Source organism: Echinops telfairi, unplaced genomic scaffold (assembly GCF_000313985.2).
Source record: "Echinops telfairi isolate 266 unplaced genomic scaffold, ASM31398v2 ScPeMD7_18;HRSCAF=68, whole genome shotgun sequence".
In the NCBI taxonomy this organism is placed as follows: domain Eukaryota; kingdom Metazoa; phylum Chordata; class Mammalia; order Afrosoricida; family Tenrecidae; genus Echinops; species Echinops telfairi.
Genome location: NW_022103915.1, coordinates 55,905,405 through 55,929,781, shown reverse-complemented (window position 1 = coordinate 55,929,781; position 24,377 = coordinate 55,905,405). Strand labels below are relative to the sequence as shown.

Below are 24,377 nucleotides of genomic sequence, written 5' to 3'. Positions count from 1 at the left end.
AGCTCTTTCCTCTATTTCCCTTGATTCTCCTCCTGTCCCACTATCATGCTCAGTCCCCACCAGGATTTCAGCAGCTTGACAGGGTGTGATAGGTAGGTTTATTGTGCCAACATGGCTAATGAACACGTGGGATTAATTGAAGGGCGGAGAGAGAAATGGCTCGGCGAGCCTTGCCTTTCTTGTCTCTTGCTCTTTGATTATCGGACCAGTGTGCGGCTGCCTTGCTTGTTCTGTGTCTCAATTTACAAGCTACACTACCTGTGGGACACCTAACTCGCTGCAATTTGAGGTTCCTTCAAGACCTGGTTCGCCACACCATTGGAATTTACATCTCTTGAGCTGGGGACTGTCGGACCCTGTCATCTGGCTGACTGTTGGTGACCTCCTTGCTGTTTGCTGCCTGTGGCCGGATAGCCTGAATTGTTCTACAGAGGACTACCTGGTGGCCTGCCCTAAGACTTGAAGGACTGCCAGTGTATTAGCAGTCTCACAGAAGTGAGTTGCACTGAGCCATTTGTACTGATTTATAGATTAATTAACTGTTTGGTTCTTGTTACATATCTACCTAAATATATATAAAATTATTAGTGTTCTGGTTTTGTTTCTCTAGAGAACCCCGTCTAACAATTGTTACCGAGAGTGGGGTGGGTCAATTGTTTCTAGGGGCTCAATAACCTCCTCTTCTGGATCATCAGCCCATATGTTCCCATCCCATGTTTCAGGGTCCCAACTTTTTCCTATCAATGCCCTCACTTTGGTATCAGACACTGCTCTAGATCTGCAATTCAGCCAACGTTGTAATTCAGCCACTCGCATAATGAGACACTGGGCCTGGTTCTCAGCAATGTCAGCTCTATTCCTAGAGGAGAGATGGCTCTCCTTTGTAGCACAGATGGAAGCTTTCAAATCTGTTAGTCTGCACCTGAGGGCGCTTCTGAGGCTCTGAGAGCATCCCTCTCCTTAATCACACTTTCTATTATAAGAAGGACCAGCCAACCAGCTTCCCTATACCTGTCATCCTGACAAAACTGCTGGAAAATATCAAATGTATGATCACTCAGAGCCTCTCCTTTAACCAGCACCTCATCTATTGGTGATAATACTGTAGACATTAGCTTTGCTATTTCACACCATGGATTAGTAAGAGTGGCAGACTCATCCATGTGTTTGGGTGTAGAAATAGCATTATCAGCACTCTTAAGCCTAATCAGGCTGGAGAGCCAATTTAAGAAGCCATATTTATGATTTTATTTCTCTAGAACCACTCTCGTTAGGGCTACCGAATATGCGATGCTGCACCAAGCTGCTGCTCTTTCCACTGAGCAGTGGCGCTTGAATCACTCACATTATCGTTGGGGTAGAGGACCCGGGAGATGTTTTCAGCCAGGTTTCGATCCAGCACAGCCTGGATGTAGTCTCCAACGTTAACTGTGGGGAATGTTAGAAAAACAAATGAACAGAGAAGCCAGCCACTGCCCCTGCAAGCCTGTAGATCTAGTGACATCAGTTGGGGGTATAGACTGCACTGGGTGACATTGCTGGAGAGGGTGACACCAAAATGACTATGACATTTAGGGGCAGTATTTCAGCAGAATATATATATTTAACAATAATAGTTCTAAGAATGAAAACATTTTTTCATAAGCCCAACTTACATGTGCCTACAAGGCTGAATGAAACCTAACGAACCCCAGTCTGAGCTGCCGCCATTACCCAATTAGAATGACAGCTTGAATTTCCCGATTTTGTCTGCAAGTGCTGTTGTTTTCATTGCTGCCAGTGTTTTTACAGTCACTGATTTTTGTCAAAATAGCTAATGGCTTAGCTAGAACATTGTGGTCATTAGTATTTGTGAGCCTATACCAATACGTTTTTTGAGAAAGAAGGAATTAAAAGAAAGGGAGAATTCAAAAGATCCCAGAAACTTCAATTTGATTTTAACTAGCCATCAAAAGGCCTGCACACAGACACACACACAGAGACCAAAGCCCAGCCATACTCACAGTCTCTGAGGTTAAAGTCATTTGGTGCCCGAGCAGACCACAGGCGCATGGTATTGACGGTGTTGTTCATATATCCCGGCACCGGGGTGTCATACGGCAGGGCCAGGACGACCTGTGGAATTAAACCAGGGCAGTTGCTCGCTGTCTCCAAGGTGGGATCATGCAGGTTGAACAATCAGTTGGAGACCGCCAACTAGAATTCTATTTCTGGCTCTATCCTCACTCGAATTATGTGAGGCCTGGCCCCAGGAGAGGATCTCAGGGTGGGAGGGTATTCGAGGGCATTTGATGTGGCCCTCCCCACTCACCCTCACCCCCCACAGTGATTGCCTCCACTATCCCACTGGAACAACCACATCCAAACTGTTCAAAGGGGCCGTCTTCTATTCTAAGTGGTCCTCCTTCACGAGCCTTATTTTGAACAGGGAGCAGGGAAATGGTGCTGTTGTTGTTAAGGGCTGTCAAATGATTCTGACGACAAGACTCTGTCTCATGCACTTTAGCCATGTTTTCAGGAGAGACCAGTCCCCAGAGAAGGACATCATGCTTGGTAACCTAGACCCCAAAAGCCCCAAACTCACTGCCATTGACTCGATGTTGTCTCGTAGTGACCCAATAGGACAGGGTAGAACTGCCCCTGTGACTTTTTGAGACTGTAAAAAGCCTTGTCTTTCTCTGAGGAGCAGCTGGTGGTTTTGAACTGCTGACCTTGCGGACAGCAGCCCACTGTGTACCCACTATGGTACCAGGGCTCCATGGGCAGTGACAAAGATGGGCGGATGCACTGGTTGCAACCTTGGGCTCAACACAGGAGCGACTGTGAGGATGGTGCGGGACCAGCAGGGTTCCGTTCCGTTGTCCATGGGGCCCTATGGGTTGGAGAAGAGTCGCCGGCACCTAACATCACCACAGTTGGTTCTGACGCACAGCAATGCTGTAGCATAGAGGAAAACTGTCTCATCGTTTGCCTGTGGCTATAATCTTTATGGGAACAGCGCATCAGGTCTTTTCTCTGTGTGGCTTTGGGTGGGTTTGACCCGTCTACCTTATGATTAGCAGCAGAGAACTTAACCTTACGGACTCCTTCCCTTAGAACAGCGGTTCTCAACCTGTGGGTCACGACCCCTTTGGGGGTCGAATGACCCATTCACGACCCGATTCATAACAGTAGCAAAATGACAGTGATGAAGTAGCAACGAAAATAATTTTATGGTCGGGGGTGGGGTGGGGTGGGGCTCACCACAACATGAGGAACTGTATGAAAGGGTCGCGGCGTTAGGAAGGTTGCGAACCACTGCCTTAGCACATGATGCTCTCGATTAAGTTTAAATACAAAGAGTTGGAGGAGGCAGGGGGGAAAATGAGGAGCTGATACTAAGGGTTCAAGTAGAAAGAAAAAGATGGCAACAGATGTACAAAAGTGCTTGACACAATGGATCTATGTACGTATTGTGACGAGAGCTGTACGAGCCCCCAATAAGATGACTAAATAAATCAATAAATACAAAGAGTTTATACCCATTTAAAAAGTGGCAATTGAGATTGGTTTTTATGTAAGTTATTTAATGATCTGACTTCCAAGATTGTGAAAATGAATGGAACAGGAAATTTATGTAGATGTTCAAAATCCCATGCTAAATTTTTCAGAGTTGCATGAAGATGGGATTTCAGTGAATCCGACAGCCATTGGTGGCCCACTTAACAATTAGCTGAGAAGAGGCCAATGGGTGAGCGCTGGAAAACTGAACTCGATTCAGACACGGACACAGAGGATACGAAGATGAGCAATCTCACAGGGAATTTACAATTTATGGGGGAAACGCGTCATTCCTATGACTTGCCTCATCAGAGCCAGGCTCCAGGGAAGGAGAAAGACAAAATAATTACATCGGAGGAATGCTAGAAATCAGTTACTGAGAAGCAATCAATTGGGAAATGAACTGGTTACGAGAGAAGAGACTTGCCCACAGTCACAGTCGGTGGCAGCGTTGAAAGCTCCACATACATCCCTGTAACGCGGTCTCCTGAGTCATGACTGTAGGAAGCATTTCAGTCCCTATCAATCACATCTACTCAGGCACGCATTCAGGATCACCGTGACCTGGAAGTAATACATCACCCTTATTTGAACATCTTTCACTAGGTAATAAAGGTTTCTGGAGAATGTTAAAGCAAGCTGTGATCACTCTGGAAGTCACAAAATGGGATCATTTCTTCATACCTGATGTGTCCTGATACTCAATGTGTAACCGAAGCAGCCAGGCAAGTGCGATCTTCCTTGGGAGACCTTCACTGAGACTGCACTGTGAGGAGTGTTGGCAGCTGACTGCCTCCAGATGCCACCCCAGAGCGCATGCTTGGGGCATGCTCATCAGGGCATTCCCAGTCTCAAGCTGGGACTTTGGAGCCTGCCACCTACCCCCAAGCCAGGCTGAGATTTGCTCAGAGCTGCAGGTGGAAGCTCCTCCTGCCCAACCCTCCCCTCTCCCCTTCTCCTTTCGCGGATGTCACACCCGCACCCGAAGGACCCCTCGGCGCCTCCTTTGTCATTCATAGGCCCTTCCGATATATGTCGCTTGCACTTTTAATTCCCTTAGGGTGGCTGCTTCTCGGAGGAACCTGAACTGACACAGGAATAAAATAAACCGTTTCCACGAGCTGCCCACTGCCTGCACAGAGTGTGGCTGAGCGCATGCTCTCTGACCTCACCCGCTGCCAATCTGGGGCTGATTCAGGTGATGGCTTCCAGCCATAACATCCTGCACGGCTTGGGTCAGCTTGCCTTGCGCCACCTCTGCCCCATAACCTGGCTTTGTGAGCACAGAAAAGCACACGCTCTAATTGGATTCCTGGACACCTCGTGAATGCCTACATGTGCTTTGTACAGACAAGTTAGCTTCACAGACAGCGCCAAGGTGTATAAAACTACTTGCTAGTTGAATATCAAATACACGCGTGAATTCCTTTGGGCATATTAGTGATGGGCCGGTTTCAGTTCTCCTGATATCTGTAAACAAGTGCAATTTAGATTGTGGTTTACTATTTTAAGAACAAGAAAAATAACTTATTTTGAAATCATAGTATGTTTCTTCCTTACACTATTGTCCCGAGCAGGGGTGGCATAGTGGGTTAAGCCTTGGCTTGCTAAATGCATGGATGGCAGTTGGAATGATAAGCTGCCCCAGGGGAGAAAGATGAGGCTGTCTGCTCCCATCAAGATTTACAGTCTCAGAAAGCCTAAAGGGCAGTTCCTGTCCTACAGGTCACTATCAACGCCATGCAGACAGGTCTGGTTTTTGGTAGACCATTATAAAGTAAATGACCGATTTCAGTTTCCAGTGCATTACCTCATATGTTGAATAAATTCACATCAGCATAAGAAAACATTTTCCTTTTTAAGTCTCGTGTTCTGAACTGTGAAGGCAGCTCTATGCAGATCAGTGGACCAACTTTAAAAAAATTAGTTATAACCCGTTGTGTTTCTATGATGGCAAAATGAAATATTTACTTGGAGAATAATCTATAAATCAATTGAGTTTAGTATAAGCATACGGAATTATGTCTTCAATTTCGATACACTCATGACAGCATTACTAACTTGGCCATTACCATTTCTTTTATAGGAGAAAGAGGAGGCTTTTTGCTCCCGCTAAGATTTTTCAGCCTGGGAAACCCTCTGGGGCAGTTCTAGGGGTTGCTCTGAGAGGAAGGCAGGGAGGTCTTTTTGGAAGGTCACTATGAATTTGAATGAACTCCTTTGAATTGAAAGGTTTTTCTACTTCCTTTAAATTCCTAAAGAAAGGTTATTGATAAACAGTTCGCCTGAAAGATAAGTATATATTCCAAGTGGAATCTTCAGTGACTGGATGCTGCAGTCTAGTGATTGATAGGGGTTATTTATCAAGAATTGAAGGTAGTACAGCACAAACCACAACTCAGGGTGCTTAAAAGTGAATTGTCTGGTGAGTGGGTAATACTCAGATCTAGTGGCTAATACTCAGGTTAAATGCAGGACGGAGAAGTACGTTCAACCACTTGGACAGATACCAGCATCATTTCTCTGAAAATAAAGATGCTTTGCATTATATTTATTGACTTCACAATGGATAAGAGTTTTGGTAATCCTTTGAATACACACTTTAGCATTAAAGTATTTATCCCCGAGGAGCTATAAGTAAATAAATATATGGTGGTCAGGTAAAGTATAAGCAAGTTTATATAAAACTAACGAATTAGGATGCAGAGTCTCACAGCATTGATTAGCCCTCATGGTGTCAGCTTGCACAATGACTGTGGTAAGTCACTTGACCTTGACAAAGACACTTCTCTCTTGGCCTTCACTCCCCTTTTCCCTACATAAGTGGATTTCATTAGGTGGAATATTAGATTTATGTTTTAAAATATACTCTATCATGCAGCATGACACATACTACCCTCGCTATCATGTGCACATTATACACAGCCTGTGTACCTATGCTATAGTATCAAAATGCTCACTCCGAGGACACTCTGAGTACCTGAGTATCAATCCACTTGGTCCCCGTCGCGGTATGCTCCACTCTTCCATAGAAGTGTACAGGCAGCATGAACTCCGGGCGGGCCTTCTCCCATGGGTTGCCGTGTCTGAGCCAGTCATCTGCCTCTTCTACCTGTAAAACAATCAGAGTTTAGAAGTACTTTTCAGACCTAATTCTTTAATGAAATCAAACACAAATCTCTTCAACAGAAACTCAGAAATACTGCTTTATCAAGAAAGAGTGATGGCCCAGCCAATCTCAATTCATGCTTGCTCTTATCATACAATCTAAATGGACAACACCAGTCATTGTTAATACTGCTCCAAATGTCTCATAGGTATTACGGCATTTAATTCTCAGAGCAACTATGGAGCGAACTATGGTTTTCCCCTTTTAAACAGGATGCAATTTTGTAACCTACCCAAGATTACACAGACAGTAAATGATACAGCTAAAATCGTTCCTGGGTTCTACGTATCCCAGAGCCTTTGTCTGAAGATGTGTGAATGCAATTGTTAAGCTTGAGTTTAAGGGGCCCTTCAGGACATTGGGAGCCTTGGTGGTGCTGTTGGGTTGCAGTGGACTGCTGACGGGTTCAAACCCACTAGCTCCTCTGTGGGAGAAAGGCGAGGCTGTCTATGAAACCCTACGTAGGCTCGCTCGAAGTCGGAGTCCTCTTGATGATCCTGACTGGGATGTACAACAGTATCTCTTTGAATTAGTCTTTGCCAATTGACTGGACTGTCCCAGTCTTTAAACCAAGCAAATCTACCCCAGGAGATTATTGGTTATGTCTTGAAAGTTATCTCCAACTGTGCCCCCTATGTGCTTTTATTCTATGACTATGAATGCAGCACATACAAGCATGTATCTGCATATGCCTATAGACCTATACAGACACACCTCTACAAGAATACCCATATACGACACACATGTAATGCATATGTACTATAGGCATTCATATCTGCCTATTGTTGGTTATTATTGTTGCGAAATTGTATTTTTTAAAGCCCTTTCCAAATTGTCTCTTATTCTTCTGTCCATACATCTGTCATCATTGATCTTGGTCAAGTTGTGCGTTCCACTTTCCTGGTGGAGCCCTGGTGGAGTAGTGGTTACATGTGGGGTTGCTAACCACAAGGTCAGTAGTTCCAACCCACCAGTCCCTGTTATCAAGAGGGACCAGTCCCTGGAGGCGATCATACTTGGTACAGTACAGTCAACCGAAAAACGGAGACTCTCAAGGAGAGAGACGGACACACTGGCTGAAACAATGGGCTTAACGAACAATAGCAACTGTGAAGACGGCACAGGTTCCGTTGTACACAGGCTTGCTGCGGGCTGGAATGGCCTGGATGGCACCAAGTAACCAGCAAGTGTTTAAGAGCTCCAATGTGCCCACAACCTTCTCAGCACTTGTCCTGTGTTTTGATCGGTGCCATTTTTGCAGGGATGAGATGTCTAACTCTAATGCGTGGGGTGTGTTTTAAAAAATAAATAGGAGGGGGCTTCAAAGAGTTTGTGGGAAAATTCCATTATCTTTTAATTTCAATGTTCCATGAACTTTACCTGCTCCTCTGGATTCCCGAGACTCTAAGTCTTTTTAGAGGAGGAGCAAGCAGCCTCCTCTCTCCCATGGAGTGGCTAGTGGGTTCACTGAACTTCTGACCATGTGGTTAACCACCAACTCTCACCCACTGCTACAGGGCTCTAGGAAAGACTGAAGGAAAAGCTGAGCCAATCAGCACTTCTCAAAGTGAAACGTGGGTGTACACCAGCCATCTCATTACAACGCACATCCTCAGTTGCGATCTGAAGTCCTGTCTTTCTAATAAGATCTTAGGTTCTGCTGATGCTGCTGGGCCCTTGACCATATGCAGATAGGCATATGCATAGAGCAATGAGGAACTGTGTGGTGATGCAAGCCAGGAGCTTTAATTTTATCCTTCTGATTTTACAGCGAGATCTCCTGGGTCCCCAGTTGGAAAGAGAACACAAACAACGTAACATGGAAACCTGATGCGACCAGTTGATTTGAAGCTTCAGTGAGAGTCCACTGGTTTGTGTTACTAACTCAAAATGTTACAGAATGCGGTGTTGATAAATGAGGATGTCAACAAAGGATCAGAACCCCCTGGATTACAATATGCCGCCGTGCTTAGTGAGGCAAGGGCAGCTTGGGGGTTTTAAGTCAGTGGTCAATGTGAACACTGCTTCCAGTAACAGGAAGGAACTGCAGGCCTGTTTGCCTTGTTGCAGCACCTAGCGCTGTGGTAAGACCCCAGAAGGTGGTGCATAGAAACAGGACAATGGCGAGAGAGTTACTGTCTTCTACGTGGGAGTACTGCTGAGAGAGACGCAGCATATATGAGCAGGCCTCGAAAACTAGGTGGAAAAATGGAATTCAAAGTGAGTGGAATTTTCCCACACACGTTTCAAAGTCTCCTCCTCCCCTCAAGAAGCTTGGCATGTTTGTGGAACAGAAGATACTAGGCTCTGGGCTTCCCACCACCAGCCTTCCCCTAGCCACATCCCATGTCAATCAGAGGCTGCAGTGTCTCGTTCTTGAGTGGTCGTGACTAGCTGGTTGCTCTCAATGTCATCTTACGTTGGCCTCCTTTTTCCTCACCAACTAACGGCTGGTGAACATTCTGTCCAAGACCGCACTTGCTTGCTGTCTTCATGGAGTCCTTGCTGCAGGTACAGACCCAGCGAACAACTGCCTCAGTATTTGCAAGATCTGGTTTTAATACAAAACAAAGACCAAGTCTTGCATAATCACAAGCTGGTCCTAGCAGATCTGAAGAGAAAAAGAGAATTGCCTCCGGCCACTTCCCCAGAAAATGGCCTTTCTCCCAGCTTTCCCCCAGTGGATTGACACCGCACTGGCTGTAAATGAGGATTTCCACGTCGCCAGCTGTCCTGGATGCAAGCACGTGTAGGGACACGTGGAGTAGGGCGGCAAGATGGGAAAAGGGCTTTTATATACATCCAAGTGTAATGATAGCTGTCCCAGCCCAGAGACGACACAGGGCTACGACCCAGCCAGTGCGGCACTGTGGGGCAAAGGAGCAGAGTGCCAACGTGGTGGGGGGAGGGCAGCTGGCCTTGGCTTCCACCCAGAGGCATTACTCAATGGAACCTGTCTCCCGGCCAGCATGGAAGCAGAGGCCGGCTCAGGGGGCTCCGTCACTGACCCAATGCTAAGAAGTGCTTTCCTCCTCCACAAAGACCATCCAACAAGGAGCAAACATCAGGAAAAGTCCATACATTTTGCATTTGGTGGTTCCAACAAACGAACGCTGTCTCTGGGCAGCTGCCAAAACTCAGCGATGGAGTTTCTGAGTGGTGTAAACGGTTCATGTTCTCCCCTGCTAGGACGCACGCTTCTGCCAACAAAAAGCGAGCTAGCTAGAGCCCACCCAGAGGCGCCGCAGAAGAAAGGCCTGGCGATCTACTTTTAAAAAGGAGACGAGTGAGTGATACACCGTGCTACTCTGACACACATGGGTCCTCCTTGGCTTGGAGCTAAGGCCACGGAGCCTTGAAACATTTTCTTCAAATGAGGTGTTTGTTGGGTCACGATAACAGTGCTGGTTACAGAAAACCCTAAGAGTGCTGGGGCAGATGCTGACTGATTCAGCTGAGGGTACTCCTGCAAGTGTACTGCTACCCACAACTGTGGTGCAACTCTGAACCTTGCAGTTCATTGCCTCCCCCTCTTTTTAGTCCAACCCCCAAGCTCACGGCCATCGAATCAATTCTAACTCATTGCAACTCGATTGAGGGTTGCTGAGGCCATAAATATAGACAGGAGCAGATAGCCTCATCTTTCTGCCAAAGAGTGGCTGGTGGGCCAATGGTTACCTGGCAGTGCCACCCGGCTTCTTCTCTTTCTGCTACACGGCCAAGTTAATTTCACAGAGAACTAAAATTGTTTGGGTTATGATGATCCCAGCAGAGCTCAAGTGAAGATGTTTAGTGATAAAACTATTTTCTCCATGGGATTTCACAATGAATACTTTACTCCTACAAATATTTTAGCTCAAAACGTAAGTCAATCAACCTTTAAAAATTCTTGCCTTTGTTAGCCTTCTCCACCCCCGCCCTCATGAGAGCCCAGTAACCTGTCCTGTTTTTCTCTATGAAATGACTTCTTTTCCATGGTATGATACCTTTTTACATCTTCTCTTTAAAATTCCATCCCGATATGACAAATAACAATTTATAAACTATCAAGGGCTCATGAGGGAAGGGGTGCGGGGAGGGAGTGGAAAAATGAGGACCTAATGCCGGGGGTTTAAGTGGAGAGAAAATGTTTTGAGAATGATGAGGGCAATGAATGTACAAATGCACTTTACACAATTGATGTATGTATGGATTGTGATAAGAGTTGTATGAGCCCCTAATAAAATGATTAAAAAAACAACATAAAATAAAATTCCATCCCAATAAATGATACATATTATAGATCAAGGGAATGCATGTCCTTAAGATTCAGTTGTAAGTCACACGGATCCAAAAGTGATAGGCTAGCTTGGGAGTATTTTGAATTAGCAAGAGTCACCCATCTCTCTTCCTCTAAGCACAATAAGCGGAGCCAAACCCACCACAAACAAGGCAAGCCTCTATTTCTGAGACAGCACATCTTTACTGCAACAGGAAGCCTCATCTTTCTCCTGAGAGTGACTGGCTTGAACCTCCCACTCTCTGGTTAGGACCCAACACCTCACCCACTGTACCACCCACCTCTTCGATCTGATCAACCAGAACAGGGTAGTTTCATGAACGAAACACAACTTCAAAGTAACAGCAAGGGTTGAACCCACTGCTCTCCAGTGTTCCTGGCTTATAACCATCCTCAGGGCAGGGGAGGATGCCCCAGGGGCCTCCAAGGCTGGACATTTTCATGGGAGCAGAAGACCCGGAAGTTTCTCCTGGTGGTTTCAAACTGCTGACCTGGTAGTTAGCAGCCCAAACATGTAACTCTTCTGTGCCACTGAGATCAAGAATGCGTTTGACCAAATGTGGAGAGAAAATGCTGGGCTTTTTCCACATTCTCATGCACAGCGGTTAACCAGGTAGGAAAGAAAATCCTTAAACACCCTGTGGCACAGAGAGTCCCACACTTTCAAAGGCTGAATGAAACTGGACACCATGTGATGTTTGGTCCGGCCGTGTGAAAACGTGTCATGCTCAAAATGCCTGCTCAGCTAGGCTTCTCAACGTGCAACTCTGGGGCAGGGAACCCATTCTTTTGTTTCTATACTTTTCGTGATTATGAAATGTACACTTCTTAGGAAATAGGAGAGAAGTAAGAAAGCAAATGGAAGATGGCAAATTTGCCTGTAATCCCACCTCCCAGAGATAATTACGGTTGAGGCGTCAATGTAATTTTTTCCAGCACTTCTGTTTCTCCGGCTCTCTCCTGAGTTGAAGTCATTTTGCTTCCACAGAAATCTTACACAACTCTGACAACAAATCGACCTGAGTAATTTCTCATCTCATTGAAATGAATGAAAGTCAAATTCTTAATGTTAGATGCCGTCAGTCAGCCCCAACGCAAACTATCCTGAGACCAACAGACTGAAGCACTGCCCCGTCGGGCCTGCATCGTCCCCACGATCATTCTTATCTGTGAGTCCAGTGTCGATTCCTCTTGTCAAGGGCCTTCTCCTCTTTGTCACTGCCCTCTACTTGGCCAAGGAGGACACCCTTCTCTAGGGACTGGCCTCTCCCGACAACCTCTCCAAAGTGCACGAGACTCACCATCCTTCCCTCGAAGGCGCATTCCGCCTGTCCTTCTTCCAGACAGAGCTGTCTGTTCTTTTGGCAACCGGGTACTTTCCATACTCTTCACCAGCACCACGGTCCAAATGCATCCGTCTTTTTCCTTCGGTCTTCCTTATTCCATGTCCCACTTTCACATGCGTACGAGGCAACTGAACGTAGCTGCTTTTCAATACTCTAAAGAGGTCTTGTGCAGCAGATACGCGCAGCGCAGCGAGCCGTTGGCGCTCTCGACCACTGCTTCCAGGAACATTGACTGTGGGTCCAAGCAAGATGAAATTCTTGACCATTTCGGTCTTGCTCCATTTACCACCATGTCACCTATTGGTCTGTGTGTGAGGATTCGGTGTTCTCTCTATTGGAGTCGCAAGTCTACTGAAGGCTGCAGTCCTTGATAGCCGTGGCCAGGGCTTCCAGTCCTCCTCGCTTTCCGCAGGCCACGCTGTGTCACCTGCATGTCTTGCAGGTTGCTATAAGCCTTCCTCCAATTCTAATACTGGATTCTTCTTCGGATTTTATAAGACCCCAATTTACACAGCTGTCCTCCTTTTCCTAGGTAGAGTACGCTTATTGGGTACTTATTTGTATACCAGGTGTTTTACATTATCCCAATGTTTCTGTGAAATTGCTATCTCCATTTGGCAGATGGGAACGTTTATGCTCAGAAAGGTTAGCTAGCCTAAGCGAGGAGACACACTTTTCAGGTCATGACTTGAAATCAAGTCTCTTCGAGACTACGCTGAGACTCAGTTTTCACTTATTTAGTTAGAGCTGGTGATGCACAGTCATGGCCCTTAGCAAAGCTGGAAGTTTGTCTTCCAATACATTCTTAACATTTCCCTTGGGAGCCTTTTCCCTTGGTATATTCTCTCATCAACCCAAACCTTCTAGTTCCTTCCTTCGATAAACCATAATGTCCAAATACTCGAAGTGAGTGTGTGTGGTGTGGCAACACTAAGCTTATTCTCATTGGCTTACCCTTCCAGCCTAGATGACCCCATTTAGTCCTTGAGTACTGAACTGTGTCCCAGAGGTTAGGCTTCTGGAAATCAGTTCCAGGATCTTACTCAGTGGAGTGAGTGAGTGTGTGTGTGTGTGTGTGTGTGTGTGTGTGTGAGAGCGCGCGAGACAGAGAGACAGATAGAGAACACCTAAAATATACTTAGCATGAGGGAACGCTGTCCACACTAGAGCTGACTGCAGACTCAAAAAATCACTACAGATAAAAGAAACAAAAACCTAGGAATCTAATTTGAGTCTAGAACTACCTGCATGAGTTGCTTCCTATGATGTGTCTTTATAGAGAGCACACTGTGAAGGAGGGCCAAACTGAGGGGAGCAATAGTGAATGGAGGGAGACCCAGGTGTCCGAGGAAACCGAGTTGTGTTTGCCAGCAGTGTGATGAGAAGTAAATCACTTCACCTTTTAAGGGTCTCTTTTTTCTCACGAAATGCTACCATGTTTCCTACCATGCAGGGTCACTGGCGGAGATCATGAGACAAGGATATGCTCCTCTGTTCGTGCACAGTGCAGAGCACGGAGTCTGCACACTGCAGGGTGCACGCTCAGCCAATCCGTGATGAAAGTGTCCAGGGTGGTCTTGTGAGCCAGGCGCTGTGCTAGGTGCTATGGGTGGTGGGGAGTCATACATAGTACAGGCTCTTGAGCTCTTAAGGAATGTGTATCCCTAAGAGGGAAGGCTGATAATATCCACTAATGTGAACAACGTGGCAGAGAAGAATTTTGGAAAGCTCAACTTCACCCACGAATTATAGAAGCAGTGTGCAATACTTTAATGATGAGGTTTAAAACGCTGGCTCACATACCTGCCATCCTTCTCGGATTTTCTGATTGAAGATCCCGTACTCGTATCGGATCCCATAGCCATAGGCTGCCAACCCCAGGGTCGCCATGGAATCCAAGAAGCAGGCTACGTCAAAAGACAGCATCATGAAATGGCATCAGAATTGTAAGCCTTTCTCTACAAAAGGCTATCGGCTATTTTCTATGGGAAACCACATTTGCATTTTTAAGCACAGGCACTCTAGTACAGTAGGCTTTGATTTTTTAAAATAGTGAGGAATAGTAATACTATATTGTGAATATACTACAAGCTATGGAATCCTACATTTTTAGAGAGCAAGTTTTAAGCTGCTTAAATTACGTCAAAAATGCCAACATTATAAAAACCTAGAAAATGCAAAAAACCAACCAAACAAAAAAACCCCACACATATAAATGCAAATTATTGCTGTTAGGTGCTGTCAAGTCCATTCTGAGTCATAGGGACCCTATGCACACAGAACGAAACACTGCCCGTCCCGTGCCCATCCCACGATCATTTTAGTGCAGCCCGCCTTTGCAGTCCCCACGCCGATGCACCTTGCTGAAGGTCTTCTTCTCTGACCGGCTTTAACAAGCTTGGCGTCCTAATCAGCACTAATACAGCATTATGTATACACTAGTACAGCATTATGTATACACTAGTACAGCACTATGTATACACTGTTACAAAACCTGACCTCACCGTATTCTTACGTTCTTTAAAAAATGCCTATTAATGACTGCATGAGTATATCCCCATTTACTGAGTCCTCTAGTTTGGGAATCTCCACTGTCTCTATTTTTCTATAATCAAAACTATGTTTCAATTAATATTATGAGGCAAAAGTCCCTGATTATTGTGAAGAGCTCCTCAACGTCGAATTACTAGACCAAGTGGTAAGAAGATTTTTGACTCTTGATATGTTACCAGTCTCCATTATCACCGACAATGAAAGAGCAGGCCAGGTTATGTTATCAACCTGAGCCTTCTGCAAACCAGAATTTCACAATTTAAGCTCTGACACTCTACCCTCTTTCAGTTTTGGATTATATAATCTACACTCCTTGGGTCATGGATGTTGGTGAGCTTCCATGTGAGCTTAGTTGACATCTCCTCTGGATGGCTGCTTGTTTGGAAACAAGGCTTTCAGACCCCAGACACGGTTTTATCTGATAGCCAGGCCCATCTAATTTTTTCACCACACTTTGCTACAGCACCCATATCTTCTGTGTTCCCTTCTTGACGACGAGTATTAAGTAGGGCCTTGACATAAGAACTAATTGTTCTTAAATTAGAGCTGGGATTAAATGCGAGCCCATATTCCATTCCTAGACCTATGTTTTTTATCTGAAGGGGGCAAGGGTTTTCTGGGAAAGTTTTTCTTGCTGCTGCATCTTTTTTCCCATGAGGGTGAGCCAACAGCACCAGGAGATCCAGAATGTCCACATACCCGGGCTGCTGAACAAACTGATCTATGGATGCCCCAAGGAGGCCCTGGCCGCACACTGCTTATGCATTGGGCTTCTAACCCAAAGATCAGCAGTTCAAAACCACCAGGCACTCCTCGGGAAGATTAAGGCTTTCTACCCCTGTAAAGAATTACAATCTCAGAACCCCCTGTGGACAGCTTTACCTGTGCTACAGGGTCACTGTGAGTCAGAATCACCTCCATGGCAGTGAGGTCTGGGTTGTGGAGGATGCCCCAACCACTCGGAGTTATGGTTCTGTTCTAACGCATATCAATATTGATTTTTTTTTTGTTTCAATGAGGTTTTCTGATACTCGTAGGCAAAAGCATTTTTTGGACAGAAGCCGTGGCCAGGAGCAACAAATTGACATGGTAGGTAGGGAGAGGTCTTTCTTGTGGCTTGACACAAACTGAGGAGTTTCAGTAAGCTGAGTTATCTTCGCAGAAATGTAAACTTGGAGGCTAAGAGAATTTATCGTGGGAGCTGAGGGTTGACGGATGCAGGAGAGAGGGACTGGATTCGGTTCATGGTGAAGTCCTTGAACAGAGATCCAGGAACTGAAGTAACCAAGGTCTTCAAGCTATTTTTATAGCTTCGCCGTCTACATATCCCCATGCCCACGTGCCCGGCTCCAACTCCAGGCCTCCTTTGATGAACTGTGGTTGCTCGGATTTTCACCCTGCCCAGAAGGGGACCTCTCCGTTTGTGGGAGCTAAGAGATGAAGTCAGCTAGGAGAGTGCCTGCACATCAGGTAGAGGTGCCTTTACCCCAGGGACTTTGCTCTGCTTGCTGGTCCTTTAACAGGGCCAGTATTTCTCAAAGAATGGCAATGCTCAGGCCCTTTAAGGAAGTGGTTAGAAAAGTAAATCAGCTGAGAGATGGTCCTTTGTTTCTTTCTCCTGGTAGAGAATGATTCAGCTTCTTTTACCACTTCACTTTTGGACCTTATCAGTGGACAAAAGGCACAAGGTCATTAATGTCAGCTCACAGTGTGGGTTAATCTAGCCAAACACGGAAAGCAAGTTTCTGGTCTTGGCTGTGCCTGCCACTGGCTCTGGTGGAAAACCTATTGAATTGCCTAGTGATTAAGTTCCTAAGACGGTGGCAAAGGTCCCAAAGGCTTGGTTTTCTGTTACTAATGCCAATGCTAACAGACGATATGACTAATTTAGTGAGGATTAAGATTATGAAATTGATTTCTAATACCGTGAAAGTGTGAATAATATCATGAAAATGCTAACTAGTTCTAAAATAAAGGAGACAGGTATTCACCCTTTTTAAAGTATAGCTTGATATGCACACATGTGGTAATAAGAGTTTTTTATTAAATTTAAAATTCACAAGCAATATATTAATACTTTCTCTTGATGAAAATGAACAAATGGGGCTAGCTCCTTAATTCGGCACAACTCCTAGACCTTTTTTCCCAATGCACTGCCATATATATGTACCCATAGGAAATAATTTTTTACCATGTTCTCACAACAGTATTTTTATTTTATTATTATTTTTAATAAATCACTTTATTGGGGACTCTTACAGCTCTTATAACAATCCATTCATCCACTGTGTCAAGCACATTTGAACATATGTTGCCATCATCATTTTCAAAACATTTTACTTCTACTTGAGCCCTTGGTATCAGCTCCTCTTTTTTCCCTCCCCCATCCTCCTACCCTCATGAACCCTTGGCACATCATAAATTATTATTATTTTCATATCTTACACCATCCGCTGTCTCCCTTCACCCATGTTTTTGTTGTTCGTACCCCTGGGCAGGGAAGGGGGGCCAGGGGTTGTATGTTGATCAATCATTGTGATCGGTTCCCTCTTTCTCCCCCTTCTTCCCCCACTTGCACAATATCTCTGCTCTCATTATTGGTCCTGAGGGGTTTATCTGTCCTGGATTCCGTGTGTCAAGAGCTATTATCTGTACCAGTGTACATGTTCTGATCTAGCCAGATATGTAAGATAGAACGGGGATCATGCTAATGGGAAGCATTAAAGAACTAGAGGAATGTTGTGTTTTGTGGGTGTTATATTGCACCCTGGTTGGCTCGTCCCTTCCTTGTGACCCTTCTGTGAGGGGATGTCCAATTGTCTACAGATGGGTTTGGGTCTCCACTCCAACCGGCCTCATTTGCTTCCCTGCTAGATGGCCGCTTGTTTAACTTCAAGCCTTTAAGACCCCAGACACTATACCTTTTAATAGCTGGGCACCATCAGCTTCCTTCACCACATTTGCTTATGCACACATTGTGACTTCAGTGATCGTGTCAGGAAGGTAAGCCTCACAGAATGCCAGGTTATTAGAACAAAGTGATCCTGCATTGAGGGAGGACTTGAGTATAGGCCCAATGTCCATCTGCCACCTTAATATTTAACATATAAATATATGTACATAGGCCTCTATCCCTATTAATATATTTACATATATACATGCTGTGGCAGTTGCATAATCTCCTGTCAACTTGAGCAAAGAGGTGGAGTCTAGCCTGCACTTGATCTGGACTGATATGTTTTCTCAATATATAATTGCTCTTTTTTTTTTTTTTAATGTATGACTCAGCACATTCTTAGTATTGACTTTATTTTTTTTTTTATAAATCAATTTATTGGGGCTCATAAAATTCATCACAATACATAGATCAATTGTGTAAAGCACATCTATACATTTGTTGCCCTCATCATTCCCAAAATTCGCTTGCCTCTTGGGTTCCCGGAATCAGCTCATTTTCTATAAAGCTTTTACTTATCCACACATAAGTGTTTATGAATTTGTTTCTCTAGTCAACCTGGACTAACACACATACCTATATTTATACCTTTATACTTCTATAAATTTCTTTTGCCTCCTAGTTCTTTCCTGTAAGGAAATAAATTTTTTTAAAAACAAAAGCTATCATACTATATGACTTTCAGTGCAAATGGGTTTCCTTTAAGTTACTTCTCACATTTGACGTTGACAAACAAGGCACATGGCTGAGTGTTTCACTAGGGTAGGTATTAAGAACTGGACTTCCTTGGTCCTGGGGATAAACCAAAACCAAACTCACCACCATTGGGCCCATTCTGGACTACAGAAACCTTAGTGGACAGGGCAGAACTGCCCCTGTGACTTTCTAAGACTGTACTTCTTTACGGAGTAAAAAGCCCCATCTTTCTCCCAAGGAGCGGTGGTGTTTTTGAACTACTGGCCTTGAGGGTTGCAGCCCAACTTATAACCACTATGCCACCAGGTCTCCTGGGTATGGGAATACATAGATTTAATTGAATATCTGGTATTGTATTTTCAATGTTGTCCTTAATCTGCTGAAAATCATTATCTTATCACAACATAGGACTCACATTGCATCCACACACACAAAAAGAGCATTGATTAATTATATCATACCAATAAAAACAAGTGTATCATTATCCGCTCACTCACTCAAAACTCACTGCCATCCAGTCCACTTTGACTCAAAGTGACCGTAGAGGACAGGGAAAAACTGCCCGTGTGGGATTCTGAGACGGTAACTCCCGACAGGAGTAGAGAGCCTCGTCTTTTGCCCACAGGCTGGTGGTTAACTGATAAGTGTACTGGACAGTAAGCAATGGTAGAACAACGTGAGTCATATCACACAACTACGTGATCATATCACACACAAACGTGGATCCTATCACACAACTACGTGAATTGAGCAGCTGTGAACAGGTAACAGTGAAGTAAAGGGGCCACTTTGAAAACAGCTAAGCACACAGGAAGGATCTGGTTAACGTTCAGGTGTTTAGCAATGTCAAGGGTTTTAGGCAATGTCTCCTTTTGTTTCAGTTCCCTTCTCTACAGTTGGTCTGGAATTGCTCACAAGAACTCAAGAGTAGGAGATGTTTGTAACCAGGTCATACCTCCCACCCCCTAGGAAGCTTGTCTAGTTCTTCAAAGCATGCCAGGCACGAAGGCATCAATTGCCCAGACAACGTCACTTACCCGCAAGCCTGCCAAGCCCGCCATTGCCAAGCCCAGCGTCTTCTTCGATTTCTTCTAACTCCTCTATATCCAAGCCAAGCTGGTGATGAGAGAAAAATCATAGTGAGTGTCGCTCATTTCACACATAGCTGTCACTTCCTCAGGCCTGGGTCAGGCATTCAGGTTTATCTGTGCATTCTCAAACTAGGTCCTTCAGTTTGTTCTGGCCTGACTTTTCTGGATAGACTAAAGTTCACCTCCTTATCACAACATATTTACTCAGTAGGGTCAACAGTTGTCCACCCAAACCAGTTAGTGAGTCATTGACGTCATCGTGTGGGCCTGATAGCAGCGAGGGATGTCTCCGCCATGTGGTTTAGCTCCAACCAAAAAACGAACTGCCACTGAGTCCATTTTGACTCATAGGAACCCTCTGAGGCAGACTGGAACTGCTTCCTAGAATTTCTAAGGCGATAAAACAGTCTTATCTTTCTCCCGTGGAGTCGCTGCTGGGTTCAAACTGCTGACATTGTGGTTAGCAAGCCAAGTTCATAACTCACGAACATACCGGACGGAGTTCCTGATGTCTAGCTAAATAGGGATATAAGTCTCGTCTTCTCTTTTGGGGTGGCTAGGGGGAATCTGTACCTTAGAAGTAGATGGGATTGGCTCCTAGAGAGCTTCCTGCCCTGAAGGATTTGGGGGATTTGTTACAGTCCATAGCACCACTAGAGACCACTTTGAATTTCCATCTCACAGTGAGGAAATTGATGGTCAAATAAATGTCCTATGTGGACCAGAGGATCATCTAGCCCATGCTTGCCTTGGTTCTGTTGTGAAACAAATGTGTTTCTTTTTTTAAAATCATTTTATTAGGGGCTCGTACAACTCTTATCACAATCCATCCATCCATCCATTGTGTCAAGCACAACAAACGTGTTGCTCATCTGAAAGTCACACACTCCATAAAATTCCGTGTTATTTCAGAAGGAACAGAAACACATTTGGAAACACATCCATCAGATAGAGCTATGCTTGAGATTGATACCCGGGTTTCCACGGGCCACCTGTTTGGAGTCATATCCTCCCCCAGAAGTTACCTTCACAACAGGAAACACAATTTATGAGCTGAGGAGAGCTGCAATGGTTTCTTCTCATAGGAAACACTCTACCCTAGCCCATGCTAAAGAGATATCACCAAGCCAACACACTGCCAGCAAGTCAGTTCTGACTCACAGCGACCCCACAGGCAGGGGAGAACTGCCCCATGTGGGTTTCTGAGACTATCACTCTTTTTTTTTTCCAAATCATTTTATTGGGGGCTCGTATAACTCTTATCACATTCCATCCATCCATCCATTGTGTCAAGCACATTTGTACATTTGTTGCCATCATTTTCAAAACATTTTCTTTCTACTTGAGCCCTTGGTATCAGCTCATTTTTTTCCCCCCCAACTGTAACTCTTTAAGGGAGTAGAAAGCCTAATCTGTCTCCCGAGAAGCAGCTGGTGGTTTTGAACTGCTCATCTTGAGGTTGGTTCTCATTCAGAATGTGTCATTGCAAATGCACATCCCTCTTTCTAACCACCTCAAAAAGGTGATGCACATATGTACAGGAAACTCAGGGAAGATGTTCCTCAGACAAAAACAAAACAAAAAACCACTAGTAAATTAGCTCTAAGACTGCCGATTCCTCCTTAAGTATACTTTGCATCTCATGAGCAGTCATTAGAGAAAGTATGATAACAGGTTTTTTAAAAGTTCATCATTTTCACGTATTGCCTTCACAAATGAGTAACAATCAAACTTGGGGTATTTCTTAAAAAGTAGATAGGAGCACAAAGCTATGCTTGTGATTCTGGCAGTGGAAACTCAGGTCCTTGCCAACGCTGGTTCCGATTGCTAACTTCTAAAGTGAAACTTGCTGGGGACTGCTATCAGAAACTTTGACTACAAAGTGACATTTTCATGAGCCATAACCCATTCTTCAACTCCTTTTCCAGGTTATGTTTCTGAAATCAAAGATCAAGTCGTTTATATTTCTAGTGATCGCCTCTGTGATAGCCATGACTATAGATGCCATTTCTCAACATGTTCTTGCTACGTCTCCTTGGTCCCTACAGCGAACTTGAACTTTCCAGGGCGAGGGTAAGAGGAATGTGTGTGACAGCTGTACCTGGTAAATGGCCTCATCGCAGGCGTTTTGCAGGCCAAGGTTGATCATGGTGTTCTGTAACGTCCGGCCCATGTAGAATTCCAGAGAGAGGTAATAGACCCGCTGAAAGAAAGGAAAAGAGAGGCGATGTGCTTTACTCGGCGGCATACAAACACAAGGCCCTGGTGCTAGACACAAACAGCCTGGGTCCTGGGGCACAGGTCCACGTGAGGGGTTGCAGTCTTCTCGACAAAAGCACTATTGACAACGGGCTTTGGGAAAACGATCTTGCACCTATTTGTGGCAAAGCAGTTGAGTGTTTTTCATCCCCTTGAGAAAAAGGCCAGATTCCAAGTAGCACAGCACGGTGTGTTCTTTTCCCTCCAGTTCATGAATCTTATGAATAAAGCATGTGTCTTGGAGACCCAGAAAGTCATACTGCCTTATAACTTAGCATTCCTTCATAAAAGCACCTTGGTGGGCAAGGGTCAGGAGACTTAGGTAGGACTATCAAAAACAAACAAACCACACAAAGATGAACTCTTTCATGGTATAGTCCATGACAAGAACGTATAACTCCTTGGCTGACATTTGACTATTTCAGAAAGTCCGTGCCTTCTAAATATCAAATGTGTAAAGTTTATTTAGTGTCTGTTTGTGACGAAACAAGAAATATCCGTATGTAGAGACAATTCATCTTTAACATGGTAAAAGCCAAATAAATACGACCAGAATTGAAGAGAGAGGTATAAGGATCAGATTCATCAACAATCTTTTTATATATAAGTTTACTAAGGGTTTCAAAAAAAAATACACCAGTGACGGAATTTATTCCCTTTTACGCCATCTTACTCTCCGTATTAGTTTAACTTTTTCCTCACCACCCAACACACACAAAATCTGAAACTGTGCTCATGTAAAGTCACCTCATCTATCAGGGACTCCCTTGTTTTTGGAAAATCAAAAAAGTATGAATAGGGTGGACTATAACAGACACCTACTATAATACTTAACTTATTAGGCAGGCATATTATTAATACCACAACTCACTGCCATCGGTTGAGTTGAGACCAACAGCAGCTCAATGGCTAATACACTACACCCCCAGGGCTCCTGAGGCATACAGAGAATTTAAAATAAAAACGCTACTTTAGAAGTTTCACTCTTTCCCACTCCTATTTCGTCCAACAGTTAATTCTTAGTTTTGGAAGCAATACACTCAAAAGGGCCTCAACTAGGCAGAGAAGTAAGAACGGAAGAAAGTGGGTGAGACGGGAGGTGGTCAGGAAAGTAGGACTATGGTTCTGTCTAGTATGTTCAGTAAGCACTTGGAAATGCGCAAAGGCATGTGAGAAATGATGTAGAATTCACATGCGGTGGGAAGGCTTTGGACATAACTAGTGACTCTTGGCTCCACGAGCAACTTCATGGTGCAGACATGCTATTGACAGTTGCTGAGCCAGTCATTTTCTTGCTGTCTCCCCAGTCTCTCTCAGAATACAAGGCTCAAGGTGAAGGGAATTGCTTAGGGAAGAAGCCACGACAGGGCAGCTTACAAAGTGAACATGGTCTATGGTATTAAATGCTAAGGAGGTGAAAGAGGGTCATTCTCCAGCTTAAAGCAAGGAATTTAAGAGTGTGTTAATAGCCCTGGCTCCTCCAATCAGGTCCCAAATTACTACTAGATATAGGTATATAGCCCCCACCCCCACCCCATCCCCAGGACAAGTAGGGCTGCGGCCAGCTGCCTGGTCTCCTCTCCCAGCTAGGACTCACACCACCCACACCCTAGCTGCCACAGCTAGCCTTTCACCTCCACTTGCTGTACCCAATCCCTCCCCCAGCAATGCCCTCCCAGTTCGCAGTGTCCCGCCTCCTCCACCCCACCTTCCCAGATTGATCATAGGAGACAGTCCCTGCGAGCTGCTCCTGGGGCCCAGAGGAACGTTATTCGGGACCAACAGAGCAGGGTCATTGAGTTCCTGTGTTCAGCAGCCTGGGGCCTGAGTCACAGAGTCCCCTAGCCTCTATCCCTCAGGAATGGAGGCAGTATGAGACCTCACAGCCTACTCGCAGGGACCCGGGCAAAGAGGGGAACACAGCTCCCTGTGCTCCACCACACGCAAGAGGTGCCTTTGATAGGCCAGCAAGGGCTGGGTCATCCACTCTTGCTTTCAATCTAATCCACCTAAGGCTATTCAGACAAAGAGATGCTGCCTTATCCCTTAGCTTTTAGCCAACTCATCGAGTCAATTCGGTCTCACAGCCACCCTAGGGCAGGTAGAACTGTCCCTGCGAATTTCTGAGACTGTAATTCTATACCGGAGTTGAAAGTCCCTGTCTTTCTCCACTGTCTTCGAACAGTTGACTTTGCCGTTATGCCCAACCACTGTGCCACCAACTTCGTATTTGTCTCTCTTCCCCAAATATTAATCTGAGAAGACGAGCTTGTAATTCCTTTACTCGGGGCCTAGTAGGGTGCTTGGCACACAGGGCAGAAGGTGCCCCTTGACCTCTAGATTAAGTGCTGTGAGTTGAAGCACCCAAAGTGTGTGAAATTCAGTGGGCAGGGAGGAAGGCCTGTGCGTTCGCTCACCGGGCGGTGCCCGGGAGCAGCCATGGCAATGGGTTGGGTGGGGTGGCCGGATCTGTCCCCAGGCTCCGCCC

At 45.1% G+C, this 24,377-nt stretch overlaps 1 protein-coding gene across 1 annotated transcript in view; it reads right to left on the bottom strand.

Moving 5' to 3' along the window:
* Positions 1-24,377, bottom strand: part of PYGL (glycogen phosphorylase L) — a 41,516-nt gene that overhangs the window by 16,626 nt on the left and 513 nt on the right. Inside the window, exons 2-7 of the mRNA XM_004698582.2 lie at positions 21,732-21,833; positions 19,577-19,655; positions 14,138-14,241; positions 6,521-6,652; positions 2,004-2,115; positions 1,346-1,428 (exon numbers count right to left, since the gene is read on the bottom strand). Of these exons, the coding sequence (XP_004698639.1) occupies positions 1,346-1,428; positions 2,004-2,115; positions 6,521-6,652; positions 14,138-14,241; positions 19,577-19,655; positions 21,732-21,833 (612 nt within the window). The remainder of the gene's footprint in view (positions 1-1,345; positions 1,429-2,003; positions 2,116-6,520; positions 6,653-14,137; positions 14,242-19,576; positions 19,656-21,731; positions 21,834-24,377) is intronic.